Below are 24,228 nucleotides of genomic sequence, written 5' to 3'. Positions count from 1 at the left end.
TGGGCAGAACTGAAAAAGCATGTGCGAGCAAGGAGGCCTACAAACCTGACTCAGTTAAACAAGCTCTGTCAGGAGGAATGGGCCAAAATTCACCCAACTTATTCTGGGAAGCTTGTGGAAGGCTACCCGAAATGTTTGACCCAAGTTAAACAATTTAAAGGCAAAGCTACCAAATACTAATTGAGTGTATGTAAACTTCTGACCCACTGGGAATTTGATGAAAGAAATTAAAGCTGAAATAAATCATTCTCTCTATTATTCTGACATTTCGCATTCTAAAAATAAAGTGGTGATCCTAACTGACCTAAAACAGGGATTGTTTACTAGGATTAAATGTCAGGAATTGTGAAAAACTGAGTTTAAATGTATTTGGCTAACGTGTATGTAAACTCCCGACTTCAACTGTATATTACTCCGTTAAAACTTTTACCAACCGTGTTCCTAATATTTGTTCATACATATGTTCAAGTACAAATAAGAAAGTAGATGAACAGTACGTTGTGGATATACATTAAAGTTTATTTTTGAAAAACATTGAAAAGGGCAAAATAAGTACTACAAAGCCATACACCAACTCCACCATTTTGTTAATAGGTAATGTCAGTTAGAATGGAAAATATGATCTCTTATTTATTTTTCTTCAATAAAAGGTTCCCTTTGGATTTTAGCAGAAGAGATTTATTTGCGTTCCTCGATCCTTTTAGCTTCCTCCCGTTTCTCCCTCCACACTTCCATCCCTTTATCCACCTCAGGGCTGAGATTCACTACACGTCTCTGGCGAGAGAAAATAAAATGAAGGGAAGAGATAAATAGAAGAAACAGATGGAGGAGTAGAGTTGCATCAAACAGCTTACAGACGGTAGGCAATTAAGGTCACAGTTATGAAAACATAGGACACTAAAGAGACCTTTCTACTGACTCTGAAAAACACCAAAAGAAAGATGCTTAGGGTCCCTGCTCATCTGCGTGAATGGGCCTTAGGCATGCTGCAAGGAGGCATGAGGACTGCAGATGTGGCCAGGACAATAAATTGCAATATCCGTACTGTGAGATGCCTAATACAGCGCTACAGGGAGACTGGATGGACAGCTGATCATCTTTGCAGTGGCAGACCATGTGTAACAACACCTGCACAGGATCGGTACATCCGAACATCACACCTGCGGGACAGGTACAGGATGGCAACAACAACTGCCCAAGTTACACCAGGAACGCACAATCCCTTCATCAGTGCTCAGACTGTCCGCAATAGGCTGAGAGAGGCTAGACTGAGGGCTTGTAGGCCTGTTGTAAGGCAGGTCCTCACCAGACATCACCGGCAACAACGTCGCCTATGGGCACAAACCCACCGTCGCTGGACCAGACAGGACTGGCAAAAAGTGCTCTTCACTGACGAGTTGCGGTTTTGTCTAACCAGGGGTGATGGTCGGATTCACGTTTATCGTCGAAGGAATGAGCATTACACCGGGGTCTGTACTCTGGAGCGGGATCGTTTTGGAGGTGGAGGGTCCATCATGGTCTGGGGCGGTGTGTCACAGCATCATTGGACTGAGCTTGTTGTCATTGCAGGCAATCTCAACGCTGTGCATTACAGGCAAGACATCCTCCTCCCTCATGTGGTACCCTTCCTGCAGGCTCATCCTGACATGACCCTCCAGCATGACAATGCCACCAGCCATACAGCTCGTTCTGTGCGTGATTTCTTGCAAGACAGGAATGTTCTGCCATGGCCAGCGAAGAGCCCAGATCTCAATCCCATTGAGCACGTCTGGGACCTGTTGGATTGGAGGGTGAGGGCTAGGGCCATTCTCCCCAGAAATGTCCGGAAACTTGCAGGTGCCTTGGTGGAAGAGTGGGGTAACATCTCACAGCAAGAACTGGCAAATCTGGTGCAGTCCATGAAGAGGAGATGCACTGCAGTACTTAATGCAGCTGGTAGCCACACCAGATACTGACTGTTACTTTTGACCCCCCCCTTTGTTCAGGGACACATTATTCCATTTATGTTAATCACATGTCTGTGGAACTTGTACAGTTTATGTCTCAGTTATTGGATCTTATGTTCATACAAATATTTGCACATGTAAAGTTTGGTGAAAATAAACGCAGTTGACAGTGAGAGGGTGTTTCTTTTTTTTGCTGAGTTTACATACAAACTTATAGGGAGGTAATATGAAGAAAAAAAGGGGGGGGGGTAACATAAGAGAAGGTACTGACTGCTAATGTCTCGCTCTCCTGCTTTCTCCTCAGCTGTCCTTTCAGCGGGGGTGCTGACCGGCCATCTGTGTATAAAACACACACACACACACACACACAAATCATAACACCAAAACCCACATGAACATAACGTGTTCAAATGAAACACACAAACGACACTCACAGCATCTACCAGCTCCATTGACCAACCACACACCATGTTCCTGCAATACATTCAAATGAATGTTCCAATCGTGAACTTGCCTGCAAAGAACCAGTCAGGGATATCTGTCAGGGGACCATACTCTGTTCCACTGCGGGCAAGACCATTTCAGTGGGCAAGACCATTTCAGTGGGCAAGACCATTTCAGTGGGCAAGACCATTTCAGTGGGCAAGACCATTTCTGTGGACAAGACCATTTCTGTGGACAAGACCCAGTGGAATTGTAAAAAAGTATACCAACAGTCAACACAGCTGTATTATCTACAATTGTGGGTGTTTCATTTCGTCTTAACAGTTTCTGTCTTTTAGAGCTTACTCTGTCGTCCACTTGATTCCGGCCTGTGCCCCACAAGTCGTAGTAAAACAACGACTGGAATGCCTCAAAGCTGAAAACAGACCAGGAATTCAATTCATTTAGCTAGGCTGTCTACCCTGTGTTTCTGAATCTGACATTGATTGGGCAGGTCACGTACAAACAAACAAAAAACATAATTGAAGAGAACAATGCATTCGTTAGAAATATCTGATGACAGGGCTGTCAAAGACCAACATATGTTACACAATACAATTTGACTGAGACATGTAGTTCATTCTGAATCAATCAGGACCACTGACCAATAGAGTTGTCTAGCTAGCTAGCCATTAAAAAAAATCTAGGGTAGCCATCTATCTAAAGATGAAACGCAGTCTTGTAAACTGGAAGCCGGATACTATTTACATTTTAGAAGGAAATTACCATTCGGTTGAATGAAAATGACAAGTAATTGTAAATAACCTCACCTGTACTACACAATGTCCTAAGGGGCGCCGCCATGTTGGATTTTCATGGGAGGATTGTTTTGACCACTAGCAGTGCTCAAGATACGGCAAACAGGTGGTGGATTTGGAAAGAAAGTAGTAACAGGCAGCAACGTGCGATGATACATTTGTTACATTATAATAACGTTGATCACGCTCTATTAGACAATGATTATGTGGACTTCAGGTGGTGGTGGTGGTGATCATACACTTACAAAATCAAATGTGGGGTCTGAATTGGTTGAGATGAAGTCGTATTTTATTATCATAGAATTACACACTTGTATTAGATTAGACTATTATGCTAAAATACCAAATTATAATATTGCATTTACACTTGAATGATACGTCAATATTTAAAAAGTATAATTACACGCACAATTTGTCATCATATAAAATGTTTTGTCCCCCAAAGTTGATGTCATAATTGTGAACAATATTTTCCCGTGCTCCAGCTGCTCTTTACACTGAGTAAGCCATGAAGTATTTTCTGTTAATTTTACAGACAAGTCCCCACTCGCCGACAATGAACGCTCTCGTTCAACTCAAGGGAGCAGGAACCAGGCACACACCGAAGCCAGTGCGTTTCAGTTTAAGCTACTGCAAGGCCGATGAAAGAGTCTAGGGAGAAAAGACGGGGCTTCGGGGTAGGCAAAATCAGCCTGCCCACAGTAGGCCCTAATATACACAAAATTGTTTCACAAAGATGTGATTCATGTTACGGGTTAATGTCACCAAAACGACTCAGATCGCGTTGAAGTGTATGACACTTGTTTACTTTGTATCGTCCTTGGAGAACACGTACATGCCGAAAAAAAATCATAGCGCCGTTGTCTCTAGCGAATGTCCTTCCGCACATTCCACAGAATGGGAGCACAATAAAGTAGTACCCAAATAGGTTTGGACCATTATGGCCGATTACACATATTCTAGTCGCGTAGGCCTATACCAAAGTCATATTTCAACTGTGTCAGGTCTTGACAACAAGCAATATATTGCTTTCTGCCTCAGGCACGTCATATTGGTGTGTGGTTGATAAGGCCTGGGGCAAATAACATACCTGAGACAGGTATTTAAGAGGTCATAATTGTGTAATAAGTCATTAACCCACCCATGTGAAAAATCTGAATGTGATGACTTATGATTGTAATTGAGTATAAATTATGCTATTGAAAGGTTTTTATCCACAATTCCACATTAATTCCTATTTTAAGCCCCCACTGAATATAAGGCATAGCCTCTTAATTTGGTTAATACCGAAAAAATGGGAAAACAAGATATTGTCTTTTGATGTGTCTGTCATCCAAACTAGTGGACTCTGCAATGCCATTGTTCACCCACTGGGAAGTTTGCGAATGAACGACGAAATATTTTGGGACGTTATCCATTCGCGATTGCTGGCAGAAAGGTGTTCCGGCCTGAAGGAAAAAAACAAGCCAGTGGCTGATAAAGGAAAAAGAGGGGGAGGTAAATCATTTGGGGAAAAGAAAGAAACGAAGTTGTTGTAGGCTGTGACACATTTGCGGAATGGATTAATGCTTGCCTACTTTTACGGTACAATTGGTTTGGCAACGGTCAGTAGAGTTTAAGGCAGCATGGGTTCCGTTCTCAAACTTATCCGCATATTTTTTTGTCGTAAAATGATTTGAAAACGGAATGTGAGCAATAATACATTCTCGAAACATCGAATGCTTTATGTTTTCGTTTGATCCGTTTTTTTTCTCGCGTTTTTATATGCATTTTCAATATCATGTTTCTTTCAAAGTGAATAGAAGAGTTTGGATACGCTACATTTTATACAGAAACTGACTTATTTTCCTCCTTCCACTGGTCCTCACTTAGCCCGACGAGTTACTCCAAAAAGCTTTGCCGTGGAAAATCGTGCGGAACGGAACTTCACTGGACTACATGTGGCTTTAAAAAACAAGTTCAAAGGGGAATGCTTCTTAATTAAAAGGACCCAAAATAAGAGCATTTAAGTTTATACTGGTGCCAGTTGCGTGGGAAACAACTCATCTTTACGTGACCAAGTCTAACCTAATATAATGGACCGTTTCGTCACACCGAAGACATGCAGGTGTGGGGCTACCTAGTCTCAAACGAGACCGACAACAACAACTTCAGCTTCACGAGAGTGACATAAAAAGCCATTTTTATCCGTCTTTATCTCCAGCATTGCCAGAACAATAGAAGTAGCCCACTACTAACTCGATGGATTCACATGCGTTACCTTCTACCTGTCTGCCTGTAGTCTCCACAGCCAAGACACGATGACTCTCAACACTGTTATCCAAACATGATTATATCGTCATGTGATCCTCCAAAAATGTCTTAATCGTCTTATTTAACGTCTGTTTTTTTAATTTATTGTATATGTACATATAGCCTTACACAGGTCTGTCCGTTGGTTGTTCTAATTTGGGGGGTATTTGTTTAGCATATAGATTGCAAGGGTCTCTGTCATTTCAACTACTGTAGTTCAACTGTACTGTAGACATACTTGAGTGTTAATGTATTTCCAACTCACACACTGTATTTATTGAGTACATTAACTTATATAACATAGTGGTTTGTTAACAGCATTTAATTTAATTTGATTATTCAGAGTTTTAGACGACCAGGTTAGACATTACAATGGACCGACTTGGAAGTAAGTTATTGGAGAAGTTGAAACTGACTGACTCAGGGAGTGTGAAATTCGCCAGTTCTAAAAAGAAAAACGAGTTGGTCAACAACACCAACAATAACAGCAATGGGAACACCAGTAGTGGACTACCACCAACCCTGAGCACTGAAACCTCCTCACCATCAACACCCGGCCAGTTCTCTCTCACCTCTCCAACCTCAACGGAGGCATGCAGACCGGCCAGTGGCAGAGGTGGGAATGGACTGGGAGAGAGAGTCTCCGCTACCCAGCACCTCTCCCCCTCTACAAGCTCCATCGCCCCCCAAACTGCTGACTGCGAACATCAACCCTACTCCCTCTCGACTCTCGCCCCCCTTCGGCGGCGTTCGCCCCAGCAGCGTGCCTCCTGCTACCTGGGGGAGGGCGTTGACATCCAGATGAGGCGTGAGTCAGGCCTGGGGGACTGTGACCCGGCTGGGTCCAAGGCCTCTCTGAACCAGCGCCGCTACTCTCTGGAGCTCCAGCAGCTGGTCCGACGCCAGCAGCTCCTCTCCCACCCTCCTCTGTCCCACTCCTCTGGCCCCCCTCCGGCATACCCCACCTCCTCGGGTTACGGCTCCGCTCCCCGTGGTGGCGCAATGGCCGAGCTGCACTACCTCCCCGAGCCGGAGCGCCACAAACGCCTCTCCCTCCAGGAGGCGCTGTTCTACAAGCGGCTGAGCGCCGGAGGGGAACTCTGGGAGAGCACCAGGCCAGCCTCGCTCTCTCACCCCCCACACCGGCCCTCTGAGATGGGTGGAGGAGGAGGGGTGGGTGGAGGTTTCTTCTTCCCCCCAGGCCCGACACTGAGCCCCTGCTCGTCCTTCAGTCTCCAAGAGTCGGTGCTGGTCAGTCCCAGGTCCAGCTTTGCCTCCAGTACTGCCAGCGGTGGAAGCCCCATGGGCAGCCGCTGTAGCAGCAACCGCACCAGCGGAATCAGCCTGGGCTATGACACCCGCTACTCCGCGGCACCGCAGCTGCAGTTCTCCTCTCTGCATGCAGGGGGCTCCACCAGTGGACAGGGATACACAGTCTCTGGCAGGGCCGGGGCACACTCTGGGTCAGGAGGCTGGCAGGACTACCTGGACGGGGTCTCCTCACCTGGAGGAACAGGGGTTCAGGACAGCCGGCATTCATACCCGCCTGCGGTGGGTAGCCCGGCAGCGGCCTGTTACCGGGCTGGGCCCGAGTGGTGGGATGAGAGGGGAGCAGGAACAGCACGAGGGGAGGAGACTGGCGTGGGCGCTGGCAGGGAACGGGCGCGCTACTCGGACCTCCCGGGGACCCGCTACCAAGAGGAACTGACGCGCCTGTTGCTAAGAGATGCAGCACTGGAGGGGGAGGGGCTACACCTGGGTGGTCTGATGCTCAAAGAACATGCCAAGGCCCTCAGCAAGCCGGTGACGCTCGTCAACACAGCTACGGCTGCCGGACCAATCAAAGCCCAGGAGGAGCCAGGAACGGGGAGGGAGGCGTTGTCTGAGAATCGCCAGGAGTTCTTTGGTGAGATCATCAACCACTTCATCATTTATTTATTTTTCAATGAAAGGATTGGATAGATGAATGGATGGATAGACAGATTGGATAGATGAAAGAGAAGGATGGATGGTGCCTCGATACCTGTAGGGACTTGCATGTCCTATCTACCTACATACCTCCCACACAAGCAAAGGGAAAGAAACACATTTTGCCATCAGTGGGCTAGCTAAGGCAGAGGCCTATCCAGACAAGTAGAGCTGCTAGGTTATCCACATCAGACAGAAAGGAGAAGAGAGGGATGCAGAGATCAATTGATGAGGAGTCATTATCATAGTTGACATGCAAAAATACACACATCAAAGACTGTCTGTGCAACAGTCACTCAGCCATAATGTAAAGCAGTAAATCAAATTGGGAGACTCTAGGTATACAACATTTTTTAGGTAGAGTTAAGCACAGACATTGAACCACATGGCAGCGGTTCTCAAAGTGGGGTCCGCGGTACTGCAGGGGGTCCGAGGCCAGATAAAACAATATATACATTTATTCTTTTTTATGATTGTTACTAACAACAACAGATTAAACTACATTTGGTCAAGGATCAGTGGAATAAGTTTAGTGTAATACAATAATACAATGTAATATTATTAACCCTGGGCAACATGAGCCTGGGAGGCTCACAGGGATATTGGTATCCACAGTACTCTACAAATTATCCATACTTCCAATGCACTGTAATTTAAGCTTTAAAACGGCAAAGTTTTCTCTCTGCCCATTACAAAAGTGTGTAAATTTGCAGGAAATTAGCTTTAAAACTGCAAAATTCTCTTAGATCCCAAGAGGCAGGCCTTTAAAATGCTCCTTCCCATTCCTGAGACTTGGTACATCCAGCCAGCCATCCAAATCAAATGTATTTATATAGCCCTTCGTACATCAGCTGATATCTCAAAGTGCTGTACAGAAACCCAGCCTAAAACCCCAAACAGCAAGCAATGCAGGTGTAGAAGCACGGTGGCTAGGAAAAACTCCCTAGAAAGGCCAAAACCTAGAGAGGAACCAGGCTATGTGGGGTGGCCAGTCCTCTTCTGGCTGTGCCGGGTGGAGAATATCCATCCACTGCCAAAGTCATAGTAAAACTCCTTGTGTGCTATTTGAATCTCACTCGAGTTGTTCTGATTATGAGTGGTTCCGCTGATGAATTGGCTATCACAAAAGGGGCCCCCAAAATGTTTGAGATCCCCTCCCATAGAGGGCAGAGGAAGCGCAGCTATACATACACACTGAACTGCAAAGCCTAGTTCTGCTGCAATGTTCAGACAAATTACATGGTAGCGATAAACACAGCACTGACCATTAGTATGAGTCATAGAGAAGATTACAGCTTTGGACTGGCAGTGTGCGTGTCGTGTGGCAGGGTGTGTGTGTTCGGAGTGACTCCAGGCCATTATAATATGCAGTGTGTGGGACGCGAGTCATGCGTGTGCTGGTGTGTTACCCTGGCACGGCGTGCGGCAGCGGAGGTGTGCTATAGCCTGTTTTTCTGCTCCCGTATCTGAGCCCTCGGGGGATGTGAACTGTACTGCCACCTCCTCTCACTGTGGCAGCTAGGCTCAGAGCTGTTAACACGACAGAGGCCCTAACCGGAGCTCAGAACAGGAGGGCGTTTTAAGAAGGGCCAGGAGTTGTTCCCTAGGCAGGTGACCAGAAGGGGGGGGGGAAACGAGTCCTAATTTTGAGCGTTGACTCTTGTCTGGCTTGAAGTATCTTGTTAGTTTCAAGTTTTATTAGTCCTATATACGGGATACAGTAATGTTTACTGAGTGTGTGTGTGTAACGAGGGATGTTTGACTAAGGCCAAGACGTTTTCTTGACGAGGTGACTTCACCAGGAAAGAATGTGGGCCCATGTCTTGATGAGTAATGGTTGTTCATTGTATTGTGTTGCAGGTACATGTGTGACGTATAGCAAGGGTTATTTATTGTGTTGATTGTGTTGCAGGTACATGTGTGACGTATAGCAAGGGTTATTTATTGTGTTGATTGTGTTGCAGGTACATGTGTGACGTATAGCAAGGGTTATTTATTGTGTTGATTGTGTTGCAGGTACATGTGTGAAGTGTGGGAAAGGTGTGTATGGAGCGGATAATGCTTGCCAGGCTCTGGACAGCCTCTATCACACACGCTGCTTCACCTGTGTGTCCTGTGGTGAGTTGAACACACACACACCTCTAGTTGACTGACTGATTGAACAACAGCAGAATGGTTAAACTGATATTTCACGCAAATTGCACATTGGTTCCTTATCCTGTAATCAGTCTACGGACAAGGCATGACAGCAATTCATGCTTTGGTTTTGTTTCCCAGGCCCTGTTTCCACATGCTTACGTTTTAGCTTTTGTGGCACAAATCCCATTCAAGTCATAGGACTGATATTAGATTTTTTTGCAAATCATGTCCAAATCATCCAAAAGTATCTAAAAATTGAGTCACTTAAAGATGAGCAAAAAATGCTAACATCGGTCCCATGACTTGAATGGGAATGGTGCAACAAATACTCAAATTATAGCATGTGGAAACTAAACCAAAGCATGGATTGCTGTTGTACCTTGTCCATAGACTGCATACAGGGTAAGGAAACCAATGTAATTTTGTAATTTGGGTGAACTTTCCCTTTAACTCAGCGGAAATGAAGCATTCCAAGCCAACTGCATCATCAAATCAAATGTAATTTGTTAAATGCGCCAAATACAACAAGTGTAGACCTTACAGTGAACTGCTTACTTACAAGCCCTTAACCAACAATGTAGTTTTCAGAAAAATACGTTTTAAGTAAATAAATAATTATATTATTTAGCTTTAAAACTGCAAAATTCTCTTAGATCCCAAGAGGCAGGGATATTATAATTGTATATTATAATTTATATATATACACACACACACATATATATATATATATATATATATATATATATATATATATATAATTAAAGAGCAGCAGTAAAATAACAGCAGCGAGGCTATATACTCTGTACCTGTTAGTCGAGGTAATTGAGGTAATATGTACATGTAGGTAGAGTTAAAGTGACTATGCATAGATAATAAACAGAGTAGCAGCAGTGTAAAATAGGGTGGGGGGACAATGCTAATAGTCTGGGTAGCTATTTGATTAGCTGTTCAGGAGTCTTAGACCTATACTTGGTGCTCCGGTACGGGAGCAGAGTGAACAGTCTATGACTACGGTGGCTAGTCTTTGACAATGTTTAAGGCCTTCCTGGTATAGAGGTCATGGATGGCAGGAAGCTTGGCCCCGGTGATGTACTGGGCCGTTCACACTACCCTCTAGAGCCTTGCGGTCGGAGGCCAAGCAGTTGCCATACCAGGCGGTGATGCAAACTTAATGGTGTTGCGGAGTCATGCCTGGCCGTGCAGTCATGAGTGAGCAGGGAGTACAGGAGGGGACTGAGAACGCACTCCTGAGGGGCCCCCATGTTGAGGATCAGTGTGGCAGATGTTGTTACCTACCCTTAACACCTGGGGGCAGCCCATCAGGAAGTCCAGGATCCAGTTGCAGAGGGAGGTGTTTAGTCCCAGGGTCCTTAGCTTAGTGTTAGTGATGAGCTTCGTGGGCACTATGGTGTTGAAAGCTGAGCTGTAGTCAATGAACAGCATTCTCACATAGGTGTTCCTTTTGTCTGGTGGGAAAGGGCAGTGCGGAGTGCAATATAGATGGCATCATCTGTGGATCTGTTGGGGCGGTATGCAAATTGGAGTGGGTCTAGAGTTTCTTGGTGATATGATAAACTCAGTTTGAACAATCATGCCACTCCATGAATGTGTTTGCAGTTAGTGACACACGGATGTATTTTTATGTGAATAAGTACCGTTTTAAATGCCGGTAATATCACAGAGGACACGGTATATAGTCAAAGCAAGGAAAACATCTGGGTAGGCCTGGCCTCCCTCTGTTCCTCTGTGGTCATTCATGTTTCCCTCTCTGTTAGGTCGCACCCTGAGAAACAAGGACTTTTACAACGTCAATGGCTCTGTGTACTGTAAAGAGGATTACATGGTAAGAGGGCAAGGCCAAAGATTCTCTCTCTCTTTTAGTTCCATTCCTGGATATCAGTGCAGTACATTTCTAAACAATGGCCTCCTAGACATTACAGCAAATTGCATTAAAGTTTTAAATAGTACTTTTCTATGGTATGATATAAAATCATATGTCAAATGTTCTCTCTTCTCTCCATACTTGTCAGTTCTCAGGGTTCCAGGCTGCAGCAGAGAAATGCAGTGTGTGTGGCCACCTTATCCTGGAACAGGTGTGTGTGTGTGTGTGTTTGTGTGTGCGTCAGCGACTCCTCAACATTCAAGCCTGTGTATTTTTGACCATGACCATAAAAAAGCTAAATGTTTCTGACCATGACCACAAAAAAGCAAAATGTTTCTGACCATGACCACATTTTCTAACCTTGTTTTCAAAAATCATTTCTTCACATTCCCCCATCTGTTTCGTCCATCAGATCCTCCAGGCAATGGGGAACTCTTACCACCCCGGTTGTTTCCGCTGTGTGGTGTGTTCCAAAGCCCTGGACGGAGTTCCCTTCACCGTCGACCACCTCAGCAACATCTACTGTGTCTCGGACTACAACAGGTGAGGCCGGGTGTCTTCAGTAGGTCAAACTGGGGGCGTTGACATACAGATGGGGGTCGACATTAATTCAATTGTCAAGTTGTTTATGGTCAGAGGATAATACTCAGTTTATCACACAGTTTGTTAGGTTTGTACATTAGTAGTACATTACATTTCTAGGTCTACATGTCGTTCTATTCTGCCATTGGAACTCTTGTTGCCCCGCAGAACGTTTGCTCCTAAATGTGCTGCCTGCTTACAACCCATCTTACCTGCTGAGGTGAGTGTCTCGTTTCATTCAATGCGTTTGTTGTTTGTTGCGTATCATGTAGTTAGACAATACTGCATGCCACTCAAATGTCCAACTACACTATTTATGCAAAAGTATGTGGACGCCCCCTTCAAATTTGCGGATTGGGCTATTTCAGCCACACCCGTTGCTGACGGGTGTGTAAAATCTAGCACACAGTCATGCAATCTACTTAGACAAACATTGGGAGTAGAGCTGCCCCAGGCAACTTTAAGCGCTGTTATTGTGAAGTGAATACGTCTAGGAGCAACAACGGCTCAGCTGCAAAGTGGTAGGCCACAAAAGGCAGAGCAGCCGCACACAAGCCTAAGATCACCATGCGCAATGCCAAAGCGATGGATGGAGTGGTGTAAAGCTCGCTGCCATTGGACTCTGGAGCAGTGGAAACACGTTCTCTGGAGTGAAGAATCACGCTTCACCATCTGGCAGTCCATTGGACAAATCTGGGTTTGGCGGATGCCAGGAAAACGCTACCTGCCCCAATGCATAGTGCCAACTGTAAAGACTGGTGGAGGAGGAATAATGGTCTGGGGCAGTTTTTCATGGTTCGGGTTAGGCCCCTTAGTTCGAGTGAAGGGAAATCTTAAAGCTACAGCATACAATGACATTGTAGATGATCCTGTGCATCCAACTTTGTGGCAACAGTTTGAGGAAGGCCCTTTCCTGTTTCAGAACGACAGTGCCCGTGTGCACTAAGTGAGATCCACAGAAATGGTTTGTCAAGATCGGTGTGGAAGAACTTGACTGGGCCGCACAGAACTGACCTCAACACCACCGAACACCTTTGGGATGAATTGGAGCACCGACTGTGAGCCAGGCCTAATCGCCCAACATCAGTGCCTAACCTCTCTTATGCTCGTGGCTAAATGGAATCAAGTCCCTGCAGCAATGTTCCAACATCTAGTGGAAAGCCTTCCCAGAAGAGTGGAGGCTGTTATAGCGGCAAACAGGGGACCAACTCCATATTAATGCCCATAATTTTGGAATGAGATGTTCAACTAGCATGTGTCCACATACTTTTGGCCATGATTGTGGTGCACTAATCTCACCACCGCTGTTTTGTTACAGGGCAGCGAGGAGATACTCCGGGTGATGTCTATGAACAATGATTATCACTTTGAGTGCTACCACTGTGAGGTTAGTACAGCCTTCATCTAATATTAACAACACCTGCTACGTAATGTGGTCAGTCTGTACCCGTGTTCATTGAGAGTGAGCAGGCTTTTGTTCCAGCTGTGCAATAACACACCTGATTCAACTAATCTAGGGCTTGATAGTTTAATCAGGTGTGATAACTGTACTGGAACAATACCCAGAACATCCTGCGAGTCACCGGGACTAGGGTTGAAAAACTCCGACCATAGTAGTGTACTGTTACTGTATGTACTTTATGAAGAATTATACCTGAACTCAGATCAGAAGTAATGTTCTCTCTCCATGTCTGTTTTATTCCTCAGGAATGTGGGAAGCAGCTCTCGGATCAGCAGGGCTCCCAGTGCTTCCCTCTGGACTCTCATCTCCTCTGCCATTCATGTCACATGACCCGGGTGTGCGCCTCATAACATTTCCTCTCACAACACAACTGAGGAAGGAACTCTGTGCATAAAACATTCCCTTTTCTTTCTCACACAAACTATTTCTTTCTCTCTATTGCACACCAAGATATGGGTTTGCTCTGATGTTTGAATTTCATGTGTGAGACAAGCTCACATGAAAACGCTGGTATAAGATGTATTTTATTTACCGTTTTGGTCCAGAGTTTGACACAATAGCACCAATGTCTTAGATCCAGGGATGGGTCGGTTACTTTCTAAATGTAATCTATTAGTTATCTGTCAAATTGTAGTCAGTAACAACTTTTGGATTACCCAAACTCTAACGTAATCTGATTAGTTTGTTACTTTTAGATTACTTTCCCCTCAAGTGACACCCTGCCTCCGTTTTTGTAAAACACTGAGGGATGGCCCTGGCGAAATGAAACCACTCTAAGATTAATAGACAGAGCCAATTTTCCAATGTTTTTATACAAGAAAAAATACCAATGTTTTGAGGCTATAATGTTTACAAACATTGGGGGAAAAACAAGTTTACAGTATTTTGGGTTATCATGGCATGTGATAGTTGAACTAAGCCCATGAACCATTTATAATTTATATTAAAGAATCAATGGGTATATACGGTATCATTAATTTATAAATCCAAAAATTGAGGTAGCAACTACAGACTTACCCTTTGTCTATCAAAAGTGCGCGAGTCCATTAGGCCTATGGATTATTTTTTTATCAACACTAATTAGATTGAGCAATAAAAGCCCTATTCGTGGTCTTAAATTAAACTTGTTTTTGACTGTATTGAGCACAATACCACAGGAGTTTAGAACACCCTCAAACTTAAATTCCATAAACTGGGATCTGCAGTATGCAACTGTTACAAGAGAGCATTTTTCACTGGCTATCCACTGGTTGCAAAAACTGATTGAAAAGGCAGTTTAAACTTTTTCAGTTCAACCATTATTGGGTTCAAATACACATACATTTGAACAGCCATCTACAACAACCACAATCCGTACGGCGATAATAGCTAAATGAGAGAGCTGCAGTGTGATTCACAATAATGTAGATAGATAAGTATTCTTATCGCCCGTAGGCTAAACCACTGCTGTCGTCCTTACCTCCCAAGCATTTCTTAAAGTTGAATAATCTTTGAATGCTGACAGCAGTCGCAACATTGGACTGTAGCCTACAAAGCCTATTCCCTTCTCTTTTCCCGCGATCCATCAAACATTTGGTACGTCGTCACAGTGGCCTCTGACTTGTGGTCAGACTCGTTTAGGCGGATCAAACTTAAACTTGCACCTTTTTTCAATTATGATTTAAATGTCATTGAGAAAACAAAAAGGTGTCATTTTTTTGTTGTTGCAAACAGCCTTTCTGAATTTAAAAAGACTAGAAGTAATAATCTTGCTGGTAATTTAATGGATTCGTTTTTGTAATCCGTTACACCCCAATCCGGTTTAGATCAAACCCCTGTATGTCCGGGGGCAAGTTCATTAAGGCGCACACGTTTGGCAGAAGATGAAAATAACTATTTCTTTCTGGGCAAGTTGAGCATTTTCTTCAGTTGTGTGCCTACTGAACACCACCCAGGTGCAACATAATGAGTCCTGCCATTCCGCAGACCATCACTGTACCAGACTGGGAGAAGAATATAGCCGGGTCCAAGATCAGTTTATGCAGTCTCGGCAACTCTTATGGTAATTGTCACGGCATAGTTTGGCATATCTGGGACCAGGCTAAGAAGAATACACCAAACTATGGTTTTGTTTTTACCACCCAACCATGTGCTATAGAATAAGGGATTTATCGATCTGGTTAACCTGTTTTTGTATTTAACCATCACTAGCAAACAATTTGCACTTAAAATTTGACTTGTTTACCCGTAAGATATTTTGTAAGTGTTTCTTCTTGTAAAAAAATAAAACATTCCTGTATCGGTTGTAATTAATAAATATTTTCCTTTGTGTGTCTTAACTTTTGAGGTAGTCTTTATTGCAGTTACAATCTTTGGCCAGAAGGTGGAAATCAAACCTAGTATCCGTGTGTGTGTGTATATAAAATACACACACAAAAGTTAGATTCCAGGCTCTACCGTGACCGGGAGACCCATGAGGCAGTGCACAATTGGCCCAGCGTCGTCCGGGTTCGGGGAGGGTTTGGCCGGCAGGGATGTCCTTGTCCCATCGCGCACTAGCGACTCCTGTGGCGGGCCGGGTGCTGTGCACGCTGACACCGTCGCCAGGTGTATGGTGCTTCCTCCAACACATTGGTGCGGCTGGCTTCCGGGTTAAGCGAGCATTGTGTCAAGAAGCAATTTGGCTTGGTTGGGTTGTGTCCCGACCTTGATCTCTCCCGAGTTCATAAAGAAGTTGCAGCAGATGAGACAAGACTAACTACCAATTGGATACCATGAAATTAAGAAAAAAAACTTGAAATGCTGTTCTTGTGAAACTCCATATTAATGCCCATGATTTTGGAATGAGGTGGTCGATGAGCAGGTGTCCACATACTTTTGGCCATGTAGTGTATTCATATAATTGACTAATCTCCCGAATAAGCAATTGTTGAACATGAACAACATTACAAAATGTGACTTGAGATACTATATTAAAGAATGCGCTGACAACATTTAAACTTTTACATTTATTTTGAATTCTTTGTACATTCAGCACTTACAGGAGAAAAAAAAGAGCCAAATAAGATTCAGTTTCAAACAAATTAAAAACAATATTAAAACAGTAATAATCTAAGTTAAACTCATCCGATGTCTGATTCATTTACAAAAAGAACTGGGAGGGTAGAGGGTACACTGAGTGAATAAGAAGGAAGAGAGCAAGAAAGGGATAGTTTCACATCGTGCCACACGGATTCTCTCAGTGCGTTTGGACCCCCCCTACCCAAACAACCTAAAAAGAACCGTATACATGCCAAGTGTGCGCAAATGAAATCAGTCCCCCACCCAACACAAAAATGTCCCTACCCCTCTGACAAGGCAAAAAGATAGTTTCCTAATTTTCTTAAACATATGCTGCTTTCAGTGTAATGACACATTAACCAACTTTAACCTTAGTGTGTGGAGAGAGGGAGAGCAGAGCACCACCACACACACACACTAGAACACACAAAAACCATCCAAGGCTGAGATTTACATGATTCATCATAATAAAACGTCAAAGCAGAAAAAATAACCTTCACATGACCCTACAAAGAGCCTTGGTACCGGTCGTAGAAAAAATAACTTCACTGGATTTTGAAATACTAAAATTGATTCTAGAACACATTTGGGGGTTGGTAAACTGGGCTGCTATTTTTAAATGGATTATTACAGGGAAGAGTCTTATTACTGTGTGCCCGCAGAGATTGGTGGAACAAGACTCGGCCTCGAGGCAAACCTCCACCCTTTATTTCCATTTCTGGTTCAAATGCATGAGAATTTCCAGAGCTCAGAATAGGCCTCTGGACTGCTTCGTATGAGAAGCTTGAGACAGATGAGACAGCTATAGGAGGAAGAGGGAGAGCGAAAATGTCACCATATCTATTCCCTATATAGTACACTACTTTTGACGGGGGCCATCATATAGGAAATAGGGTGCCATTTTGGAGGCAGACATTTTTCGGTTCACTAAACTATCAACATGTGACCAAAGTCCATACATGTAGATTTTTATGGTCATGTGAGAGACAGACAGCATTACTGAGTGAGGATTTGGGGTTTTCTAAATAGGAGTCTCCCTGGCCCAAAGGACAGGATAGCCAGAAGAGGAACAGCCTGTTAACCTGAAGACTATGGAAGTGGTTTTAATGTAAAGGAGGGGGACTAGAAATCTCTTTCTGCTGTGTTCCAATTGTATGTTGAATGAGGGACTGCATCCATCCTTTTTTCCTCCTCCCCATCTCTCTCACTCCGTCAAACTGAACACTCAACGGCGTTTGTCACGGGGGTTGCTACGGCTACGGGAGCGTCGGAACCCAGCAGAGGGTTTAGTATCAGGACCTCTGGGTCTGAATCCACCACTGTCCCTCCTCTTCTCCGCCTCTCTCTCCCTCCCACGCTCCCTCTCTCCCTCAGATCCCCGGACACTCACACTTCCAGTGCTTACCGCAGCTCCTCCCTCCTTCTCTCTGCTTTTAATTCTCTCCTTTCTCTCCTCCTCTCGCTTCTTGTCCTCCTCCTCCTGCTGTTCTTTCCGCCTCCTCTCTCGTTCTTTCTGTCGCTCTTCCCGTTCTTTTCCCCTCTGGTTTGCCTAGGGATGTGAACAAAAGTCATTAATGACAATAAAACACTCCCATCAAGTTGTTGCATGATGATGTGTGTGTGTCTCTTACCTGTTCTTCAGTGAGAGGGAGCCAGTATATACAGGGAGCTGCTTTGGTCTTATTGAAGAGGTCGTCTAATAATTTGGCAGGAGGCTCATCTGTTGGAATGGATGAAAATGGAGGAGAGGGAGACAGAAAGATGGTGAGTTAACATCGTAATAGCTATAGGTTACAAACAGCTTAGATATTAAAACATGCATAGGGAGGACAAGAGACTCCCAACTCCTCTCACCCTTTTTGTCTGTCTTTTTTTCCCTGCCGTCCCTCTCCTTCCGCCTTCTCTCTCTATCCAGGGAGCGAGATCTCCTCCCCCTCTCCCTCTCCTCTCCTGGTTTGCCTCCGAAGTCTCGAACCTTGTCCCGGTCCCACTCACGTTCCGCCCTGGTCCTCTCCCGGCGTTCCATCTCCCTCTCTCTCTCCGCCCACTGGTCCCGCACACCTCCGACCACGCCGCGGTCCCCGCGCCCGTCCATCAGAGGGGGCAGCACGCCCGGTCTGACTTTGGGACCTCCAGGACCCACACCAGGCTGGGGGCGGTGCTCCTCTCTGGGATCCACGGCCAGTAGGCCTCTGTGAAAGTCCAGCTAGAGAAGGGAGAGAACGAGGGGAATAAAGGATGAATGAGAGGAAAAGAGGGTGAATGATTTTTAGACAGGCAGTGTTTTATCACTTTAAAATGTAAAAACTTGTTCCTTGGATGGATAAGAGAGGAAGGGCTTTGTTAAATCATAATTTACACAATAGATCTACACACCATAGATTGAACATAGATCTACACACCAAGCGCCAGCTATTTTCCCCCCAAGTTAGTTTATGTAGATACCCATTAGTCCATCAGAGCTAATATTCCTATGTTCCTAGTGTTTACTAGTACTAGTCCAGTTGTTCCCTGTTGGGTGTGAAAGGGTTGGACAGAATTACCTCGTTCTGCTCACAGAAGTCCACACTGAGGACCTTAGGGTTGCTTTGGGGCCACTTCACCCCGTGGAGCGCAGCTCGTGTGGCCACAGCCTCCTCTGTGCTGGAGTACTGGGAGGAAAGAGAGAGAGAGCGAGAGAGAGGTCAAAGAACAATGACCAGTTCTTTGAAAAACAACAGTGTGATGTGCGTGGACTGTCAAAGCCATCAGTTTCTCTAGTCCCAATTAAGTAATTTGGGAATTAATTATCTGACCGACTTGACAATGATAGTGAGAGACAAACTGGTATGAGAGAGAACGAGACAATAACAGTTACTCACAGTGACGTAGCAATGAGACTTGATCTTGTCGATCCAGAAGCCATCCTCTACCACTGAGCCTGTCCTGTTCAGCAGCTCCTTCAGCTGCCCCAGGGTGAAAGGTCGCACCTAATGGACAGGAGAGAGGTCATAGGTCAGTCAGGGCCACAGGTCACTCAGTTCATGATGTTGATTCAAGTTAGAAGTTGCCCTTTTGCACAGATCTAGGAACCATATATCCTAACCTTACCCATTAGGGAAGAAAATGTTAAACTGATCAGTGACTAGGAGCAACCTTATCCCAAGATCTACTTTTATATATGCTATACACTCAAATGAGTGTGTTAAAGACAATGCTCTGAACTCACCAGGTTACAGACGTGGACGATGTTGGAGACTTTGCCTCTGGGCGGAGAGGGCTGTTTGGCGGTGCGAACCGGGTCGTCGATGGTGACAGACACACCTGACTTCTGCTGGCTGATGGAGCGACGCACCAGCGTATCACTGGGAGTGACTGAGGGAGAGAGATTGATTTGAAGAGAAAGGGACAAACAAGGGGAACAGGGCAGGAAGATAAAGTGGCTAGAAAGAAGTGTCATATTAGCCGGAGAGACTTGGGAGACAGCGTTACACTTCAGAACTGTTGTGCGTTACCTTTCTTAGCATCGGTGTCGTGCGTAGCGGAGGACTGAGACTCCATGGTGTCTTCTGAGTAGCTGTCCTTCCTCTTCTCTTTCTGTGTCCGCTCTCTGTCATGCTCCTGTTTCTTCTCCTCCTCCTCCTCCTCCTCTTCATCTTGTTCTCCCTGGCCATTCTCCTGGTTTTCACTTGGGACCACCTATGAATGGAGAAGTGACAACTTAATCACTATACAGCTCAAGTGTGTAAGAATAAATGTTGGCTTGTCGATAAAAAGAAAACTCGGTCTCCGTCCTCACACGATGCTCGTTCCCGATGCTCGTTCCGTGGGTAAGCGAATGCTCCTACCACTGTCTTTCCCATGCATCTTCAACCAGTGTTTAGGCTTACTGCCCAGCATATACCTTGTATCAACAGCACTGGCTTATGCTAGACAGAAATAAACACCCCAAAGCTCAATGTGGAAGAGGAATATGTATCAAACGCTACACTCCATGAACTCGATCAACAAAGAGTTGGATAAAGATCCCCCCCCAAAAAAAGTCTGTCCTGCAACTCTTTATGGATTCTACCAACAAAGGGGTTGATGATTTGTTTAAGGATGTCATGGAATTTAAACAGTTGAGTTCACGCAGTCAGAGGTGGAGGAGCTAAAGGGCGTGAATGTCACCATTTAGCAATTTTCCAAACACTTGACAAGCATTCTTCCAAAAGGAGACCTCGAAAACCGATAGAGGCACAAAAACATAAAAAATAAATCAATTTAAAAAAAGATGGAATTGAGGATGTTAAGACTGAAACTTGGCATGACACCGAAGTTAAGGGCAAGAAACCCCTGGCAGATCAACTCAAACTGGAGATGTGGAGTGGAGATGGAGAGGGCGATTAGGAATGGCACTTTCTTCCCTGATGGGCGGCCCAGATCTATAGTGGCGAAAATGCTCATGTTCAAAGACAAGGAGGAGATTCTCAGGAGAGCCAAGTGCCTGAAGGAAACCATAAATGAAGACTTCTCTGAAAAAGGTACGCCTCAAAAGAAAGGAAGTGCTGCCACGACTAATTGAAGAACAAAAAAAAAGGCCAAATTGGAAAACCACTGATGGAAATCCTGTGGATTGCATTAAGGAACATTTCCCTTCTCTGCTTCAGTTTGATCCTCCTGATGTAATGGAGGTAATTGGTAACTTAAAGATATCAGCAGCAGCCTCTAATGTATATCTTCACCAAATCTATGCAAACTGGTATTGTTCCTAAAGATAGACCATTTTCTAAAGTTATCCCCCTCTATATAATCTGGGGATCCAAGATCTTTTGCAAATTATCCCCCAATATCTGTAATACTATGTTTTTCTAAAATCCTCAGAATTGGTATATAAGAAAATGTTGAAACATTTAATTAACACTTCTGTATGAGCAACAATATGGTTTTCGTAAAAACTACTCCAAAGATGGCTCGTTTGCAACTTGTGGATAAGATCTATACAGCCCTTAATGAATATATGCTTTGGCATCTTTTTAGATTTATCCAAAGCGTTGACACGGTTGATCAGGAAATATTACTTTCTAAATTGCATTACTACAGTTTTCATGATAATACATATCATTGGTTATATAGTTATGTTTATGATAGACCAATTTGTTTATGCAAACAGCTGTGCATCTACCAGGGCCAAGATACGATAACTAGGCCTTTGTTGTTCCTAATGTATATCAATGACTTTGCTGCTTTCTACCATTCTCTTTGCTAATGATACCAATTAGATTTTATCACACAGTCATTTTGATTCACTAATTAATGAAGCCAACTCAGATATGGCTACATTTTCTGAATGTTTCAGATAGATTTTTAAAAATGTAAAAAACATTAAAAAAGATCATTTAACTACTGTATTCTCCAGAATCTCAATTGGTGGGAATGAAATGGAACAAGTCACATCCACTAGATTCCTCAGAGTCTAATTGATGAAAGTTACCTTGAAAAGATCATTCAATTTGTCTGCAGTAGAGGTCGACTGATTAATCGGAATGGCCGATTAATTAGGGCCGATTTCAAGTTTTCATAGATTTGTTTTTACATCTTTATTTAACTAGGCAAGTCAGTTAAGAACACGTTCTTATTTTCAATGACGGCCTAGGAACCGGTGGGTTAACTGTTCAGGGGCAGAACGACAGATTTTTACCTTGTCAGCTCGGGGATTCAATCTTGCAACCTTACAGTTAAGTAGTCCAATGCTCTAACCACGTGCCTCTCATTGCACTCCACGAGGAGCCTGCCTGTTACGCAAATGCAATAAGAAGCCAAGGTAAGTTGCTAGCTAGCATTAAACTTATCTTATAAAAAACAATCTATCAATCATAATCACTAGTTAACTACACATGGTTGATGATATTACTAGTTTATCTAGCGTGTCCTGCGTTGCATATAATCGATGCGGTGCGCATTCACGAAAAAGGACCGTCGTTGCTCCAATGTGTACCTAACCATAAACATCAATGCCTTTCTTAAAATCAATACACAAGTATATATTTTTAAACCTGCATATTTAGTTAATATTGCCTGCTAACATGGATTTCTTTTAACTAGGTAAATTGTGTCACTTCTCTTGCAACAGAGTCAGGGTATATGCAGCAGTTTGGGCCGGCTGGCTCGTTGCTAACTGTGTGAAGACTATTTCTTCCTAACAAAGACAGCCAACTTCACCAAACGGGGGATGATTTAACAAAAGCGCATTTGCGAAAAAAGCACAATCGTTGCACGACTGTACCTAACCATAAACACCAATGCCTTTCTTAAAATCAATACAGAAGTATATATTTTTTAAACCAGCATATTTAGCTAAAAGAAATCCAGGTTAGCAGGCAATATTAACCAGGTGAAATTGTGTCACTTCTCTTGCGTTCATTGCATGCAGCGTCAGGGTATATGCAACTAATTTGCCAGAATTTTATGTAATTATGACATAACATTGAAGGTTGAACAATGTCACAGCAATATTTAGACTTACGGTTGCCACCCGTTAGATAAAATACAGAATGGTTCCGTATTTCACTGAAATAATAAACGTTTTGTTTTCGAAATTATAGTTTCCAAATTCGACCATATTAATGACCAAAAGCTCGTATTTGTGTGTGTTATGTTATAATTAAGTCTATGATTTGATATTTCATAGCGCAGTCTGACTGAGTGGTGGTAGGCAACAGCAGGCTCATAAACATTCATTCAAACAGCACTTTCGTGTGTTTTGCCAGCGGCTCTTCACTGTGCTTCAAGCATTGAGCTGTTTATGACTTCAAGCCTATCAACTACCAAGATTAGGCTGGTGTAACCGATGTGAAATGGCTAGCTAGTTAGCGGGGTGCGCTCTAATAGCGTTTCAAACGTCACTCGCTCTGAGACTTGGAGTGGTTGTTCCCCTTGCAAGGGCCGTGGATTTTGTGGAGCGATGGGTAACGATGCATCGAGGGTGGCTGTTGTCGATGTGTTCCTGGTTCGAGCCCAGGTAGGGGCGAGGAGAGGGATGGAAGCTATACTGTTACACTGGCAATACTAAAGTGGCTATAAGAACATCCAATAGTCAAAGGTATATGAAATACAAATGGTAGAGAGAAATAGTCCTATAAATACTATATTAACTACAACCTAAAACCTCTTACCTTGGAATATTGAAGTCTCATGTTAAATGGAACCACCAGCTTTCATATGTTCTCATGTTCTGAGCAAGGAACTTAACAGTTAGCTTTTTTACATGGCACATATTGCACTTTTACTTTCTTCTCCAACACTTTATTTTTGCATTATTTAAACCAAATTGAACACGTTTCATTATTTATTTGAGGCTAAATGGATTTTTACTGATGTATTATATATAAGTTAAAATAAGTGTTCATTCAGTATTGTTGTAATTGTCATATTACAAATAAATAAATACAATTTTATTTTAATTTAAATATTTGGTCCTCCAATAATCGGTATCGGCGTTGAAAAATCATATTTGGTCGACCTCTAGTGGCTAAGTGATGATATATTTTGGTATCATCAGAAAGATTAGCGGTTTGGTTCATCAGGCTTGCATCCTAACTCTATACTACAGTTTAATTTAAACATGTCTAATTTACTGTAATATTGTCTGGGCCCATACATATACCTCCTACCTACACAAATTACTCATTACAAAATACATTTGCAAGACTAGCCACC

The 24,228-nt window shown here is 43.7% G+C and overlaps 2 protein-coding genes and 1 long non-coding RNA gene across 6 annotated transcripts in view; 1 reads left to right on the top strand and 2 right to left on the bottom strand.

Moving 5' to 3' along the window:
* Window positions 1-498: 498 nt before the first annotated feature.
* Window positions 499-3,310, bottom strand: LOC115133759 (uncharacterized). The gene is made up of 3 exons (XR_003864250.2): window positions 3,200-3,310; window positions 2,218-2,282; window positions 499-774 (listed from the first exon to the last, which is right to left on the bottom strand). It is a non-coding gene; the product is annotated as an uncharacterized LOC115133759 (long non-coding RNA).
* A 1,311-nt stretch (window positions 3,311-4,621) lies between these two features.
* On the top strand, window positions 4,622-17,075 carry ajuba (ajuba LIM protein). Of its 4 annotated transcripts, none has more exons than XM_029666665.2 (8): window positions 4,624-7,385; window positions 9,464-9,565; window positions 11,362-11,429; window positions 11,617-11,679; window positions 11,881-12,011; window positions 12,171-12,270; window positions 13,369-13,437; window positions 13,758-17,075. In XM_029666665.2, the coding sequence occupies exons 1-8, from the start codon at window positions 5,852-5,854 to the stop codon at window positions 13,860-13,862; spliced, it is 2,172 nt and encodes a 723-aa protein (XP_029522525.1). In that variant the 5' UTR covers window positions 4,624-5,851; the 3' UTR covers window positions 13,863-17,075. The 4 variants fall into 4 exon arrangements, with proteins under 4 accessions (XP_029522527.1, XP_029522528.1, XP_029522525.1 ...); XM_029666666.2 differs by having other exon boundaries at window positions 4,626-7,385; window positions 12,219-12,270; XM_029666667.2 differs by lacking the exons at window positions 13,369-13,437; window positions 13,758-17,075 and adding an exon at window positions 12,973-13,362 and having other exon boundaries at window positions 4,622-7,385.
* Window positions 16,485-24,228, bottom strand: part of LOC115133440 (apoptotic chromatin condensation inducer in the nucleus-like) — a 31,201-nt gene continuing 23,457 nt past the window's right edge. Inside the window, 7 exon segments of the mRNA XM_065021851.1 lie at window positions 16,485-18,100; window positions 18,183-18,271; window positions 18,406-18,757; window positions 19,095-19,202; window positions 19,413-19,520; window positions 19,760-19,905; window positions 20,046-20,229. Of these exon segments, the coding sequence (XP_064877923.1) occupies window positions 17,777-18,100; window positions 18,183-18,271; window positions 18,406-18,757; window positions 19,095-19,202; window positions 19,413-19,520; window positions 19,760-19,905; window positions 20,046-20,229 (1,311 nt within the window). The 3' untranslated portion in view covers window positions 16,485-17,776.

Source organism: Oncorhynchus nerka, linkage group LG8 (assembly GCF_034236695.1).
Source record: "Oncorhynchus nerka isolate Pitt River linkage group LG8, Oner_Uvic_2.0, whole genome shotgun sequence".
Classification (NCBI taxonomy): domain Eukaryota; kingdom Metazoa; phylum Chordata; class Actinopteri; order Salmoniformes; family Salmonidae; genus Oncorhynchus; species Oncorhynchus nerka.
The sequence above is the reverse complement of the archived record's forward strand: the minus strand, read 5'-3'. Positions and strand labels throughout refer to the sequence as shown.

Excerpts from the sequence above, each read along its gene's own strand:
- ajuba (XM_029666665.2), top strand. The coding sequence starts at position 5,852 with ATGGACCGACTTGGAAGTAAGTTATTGGAGAAGTTGAAACTGACTGAC. Across the intron at positions 7,386-9,463 it reads GAATCGCCAGGAGTTCTTTG|GTACATGTGTGAAGTGTGGG; the intron begins GTGAGATCATCA and ends ATTGTGTTGCAG. Across the intron at positions 12,012-12,170 it reads TGTGTCTCGGACTACAACAG|GTCTACATGTCGTTCTATTC; the intron begins GTGAGGCCGGGT and ends TTACATTTCTAG.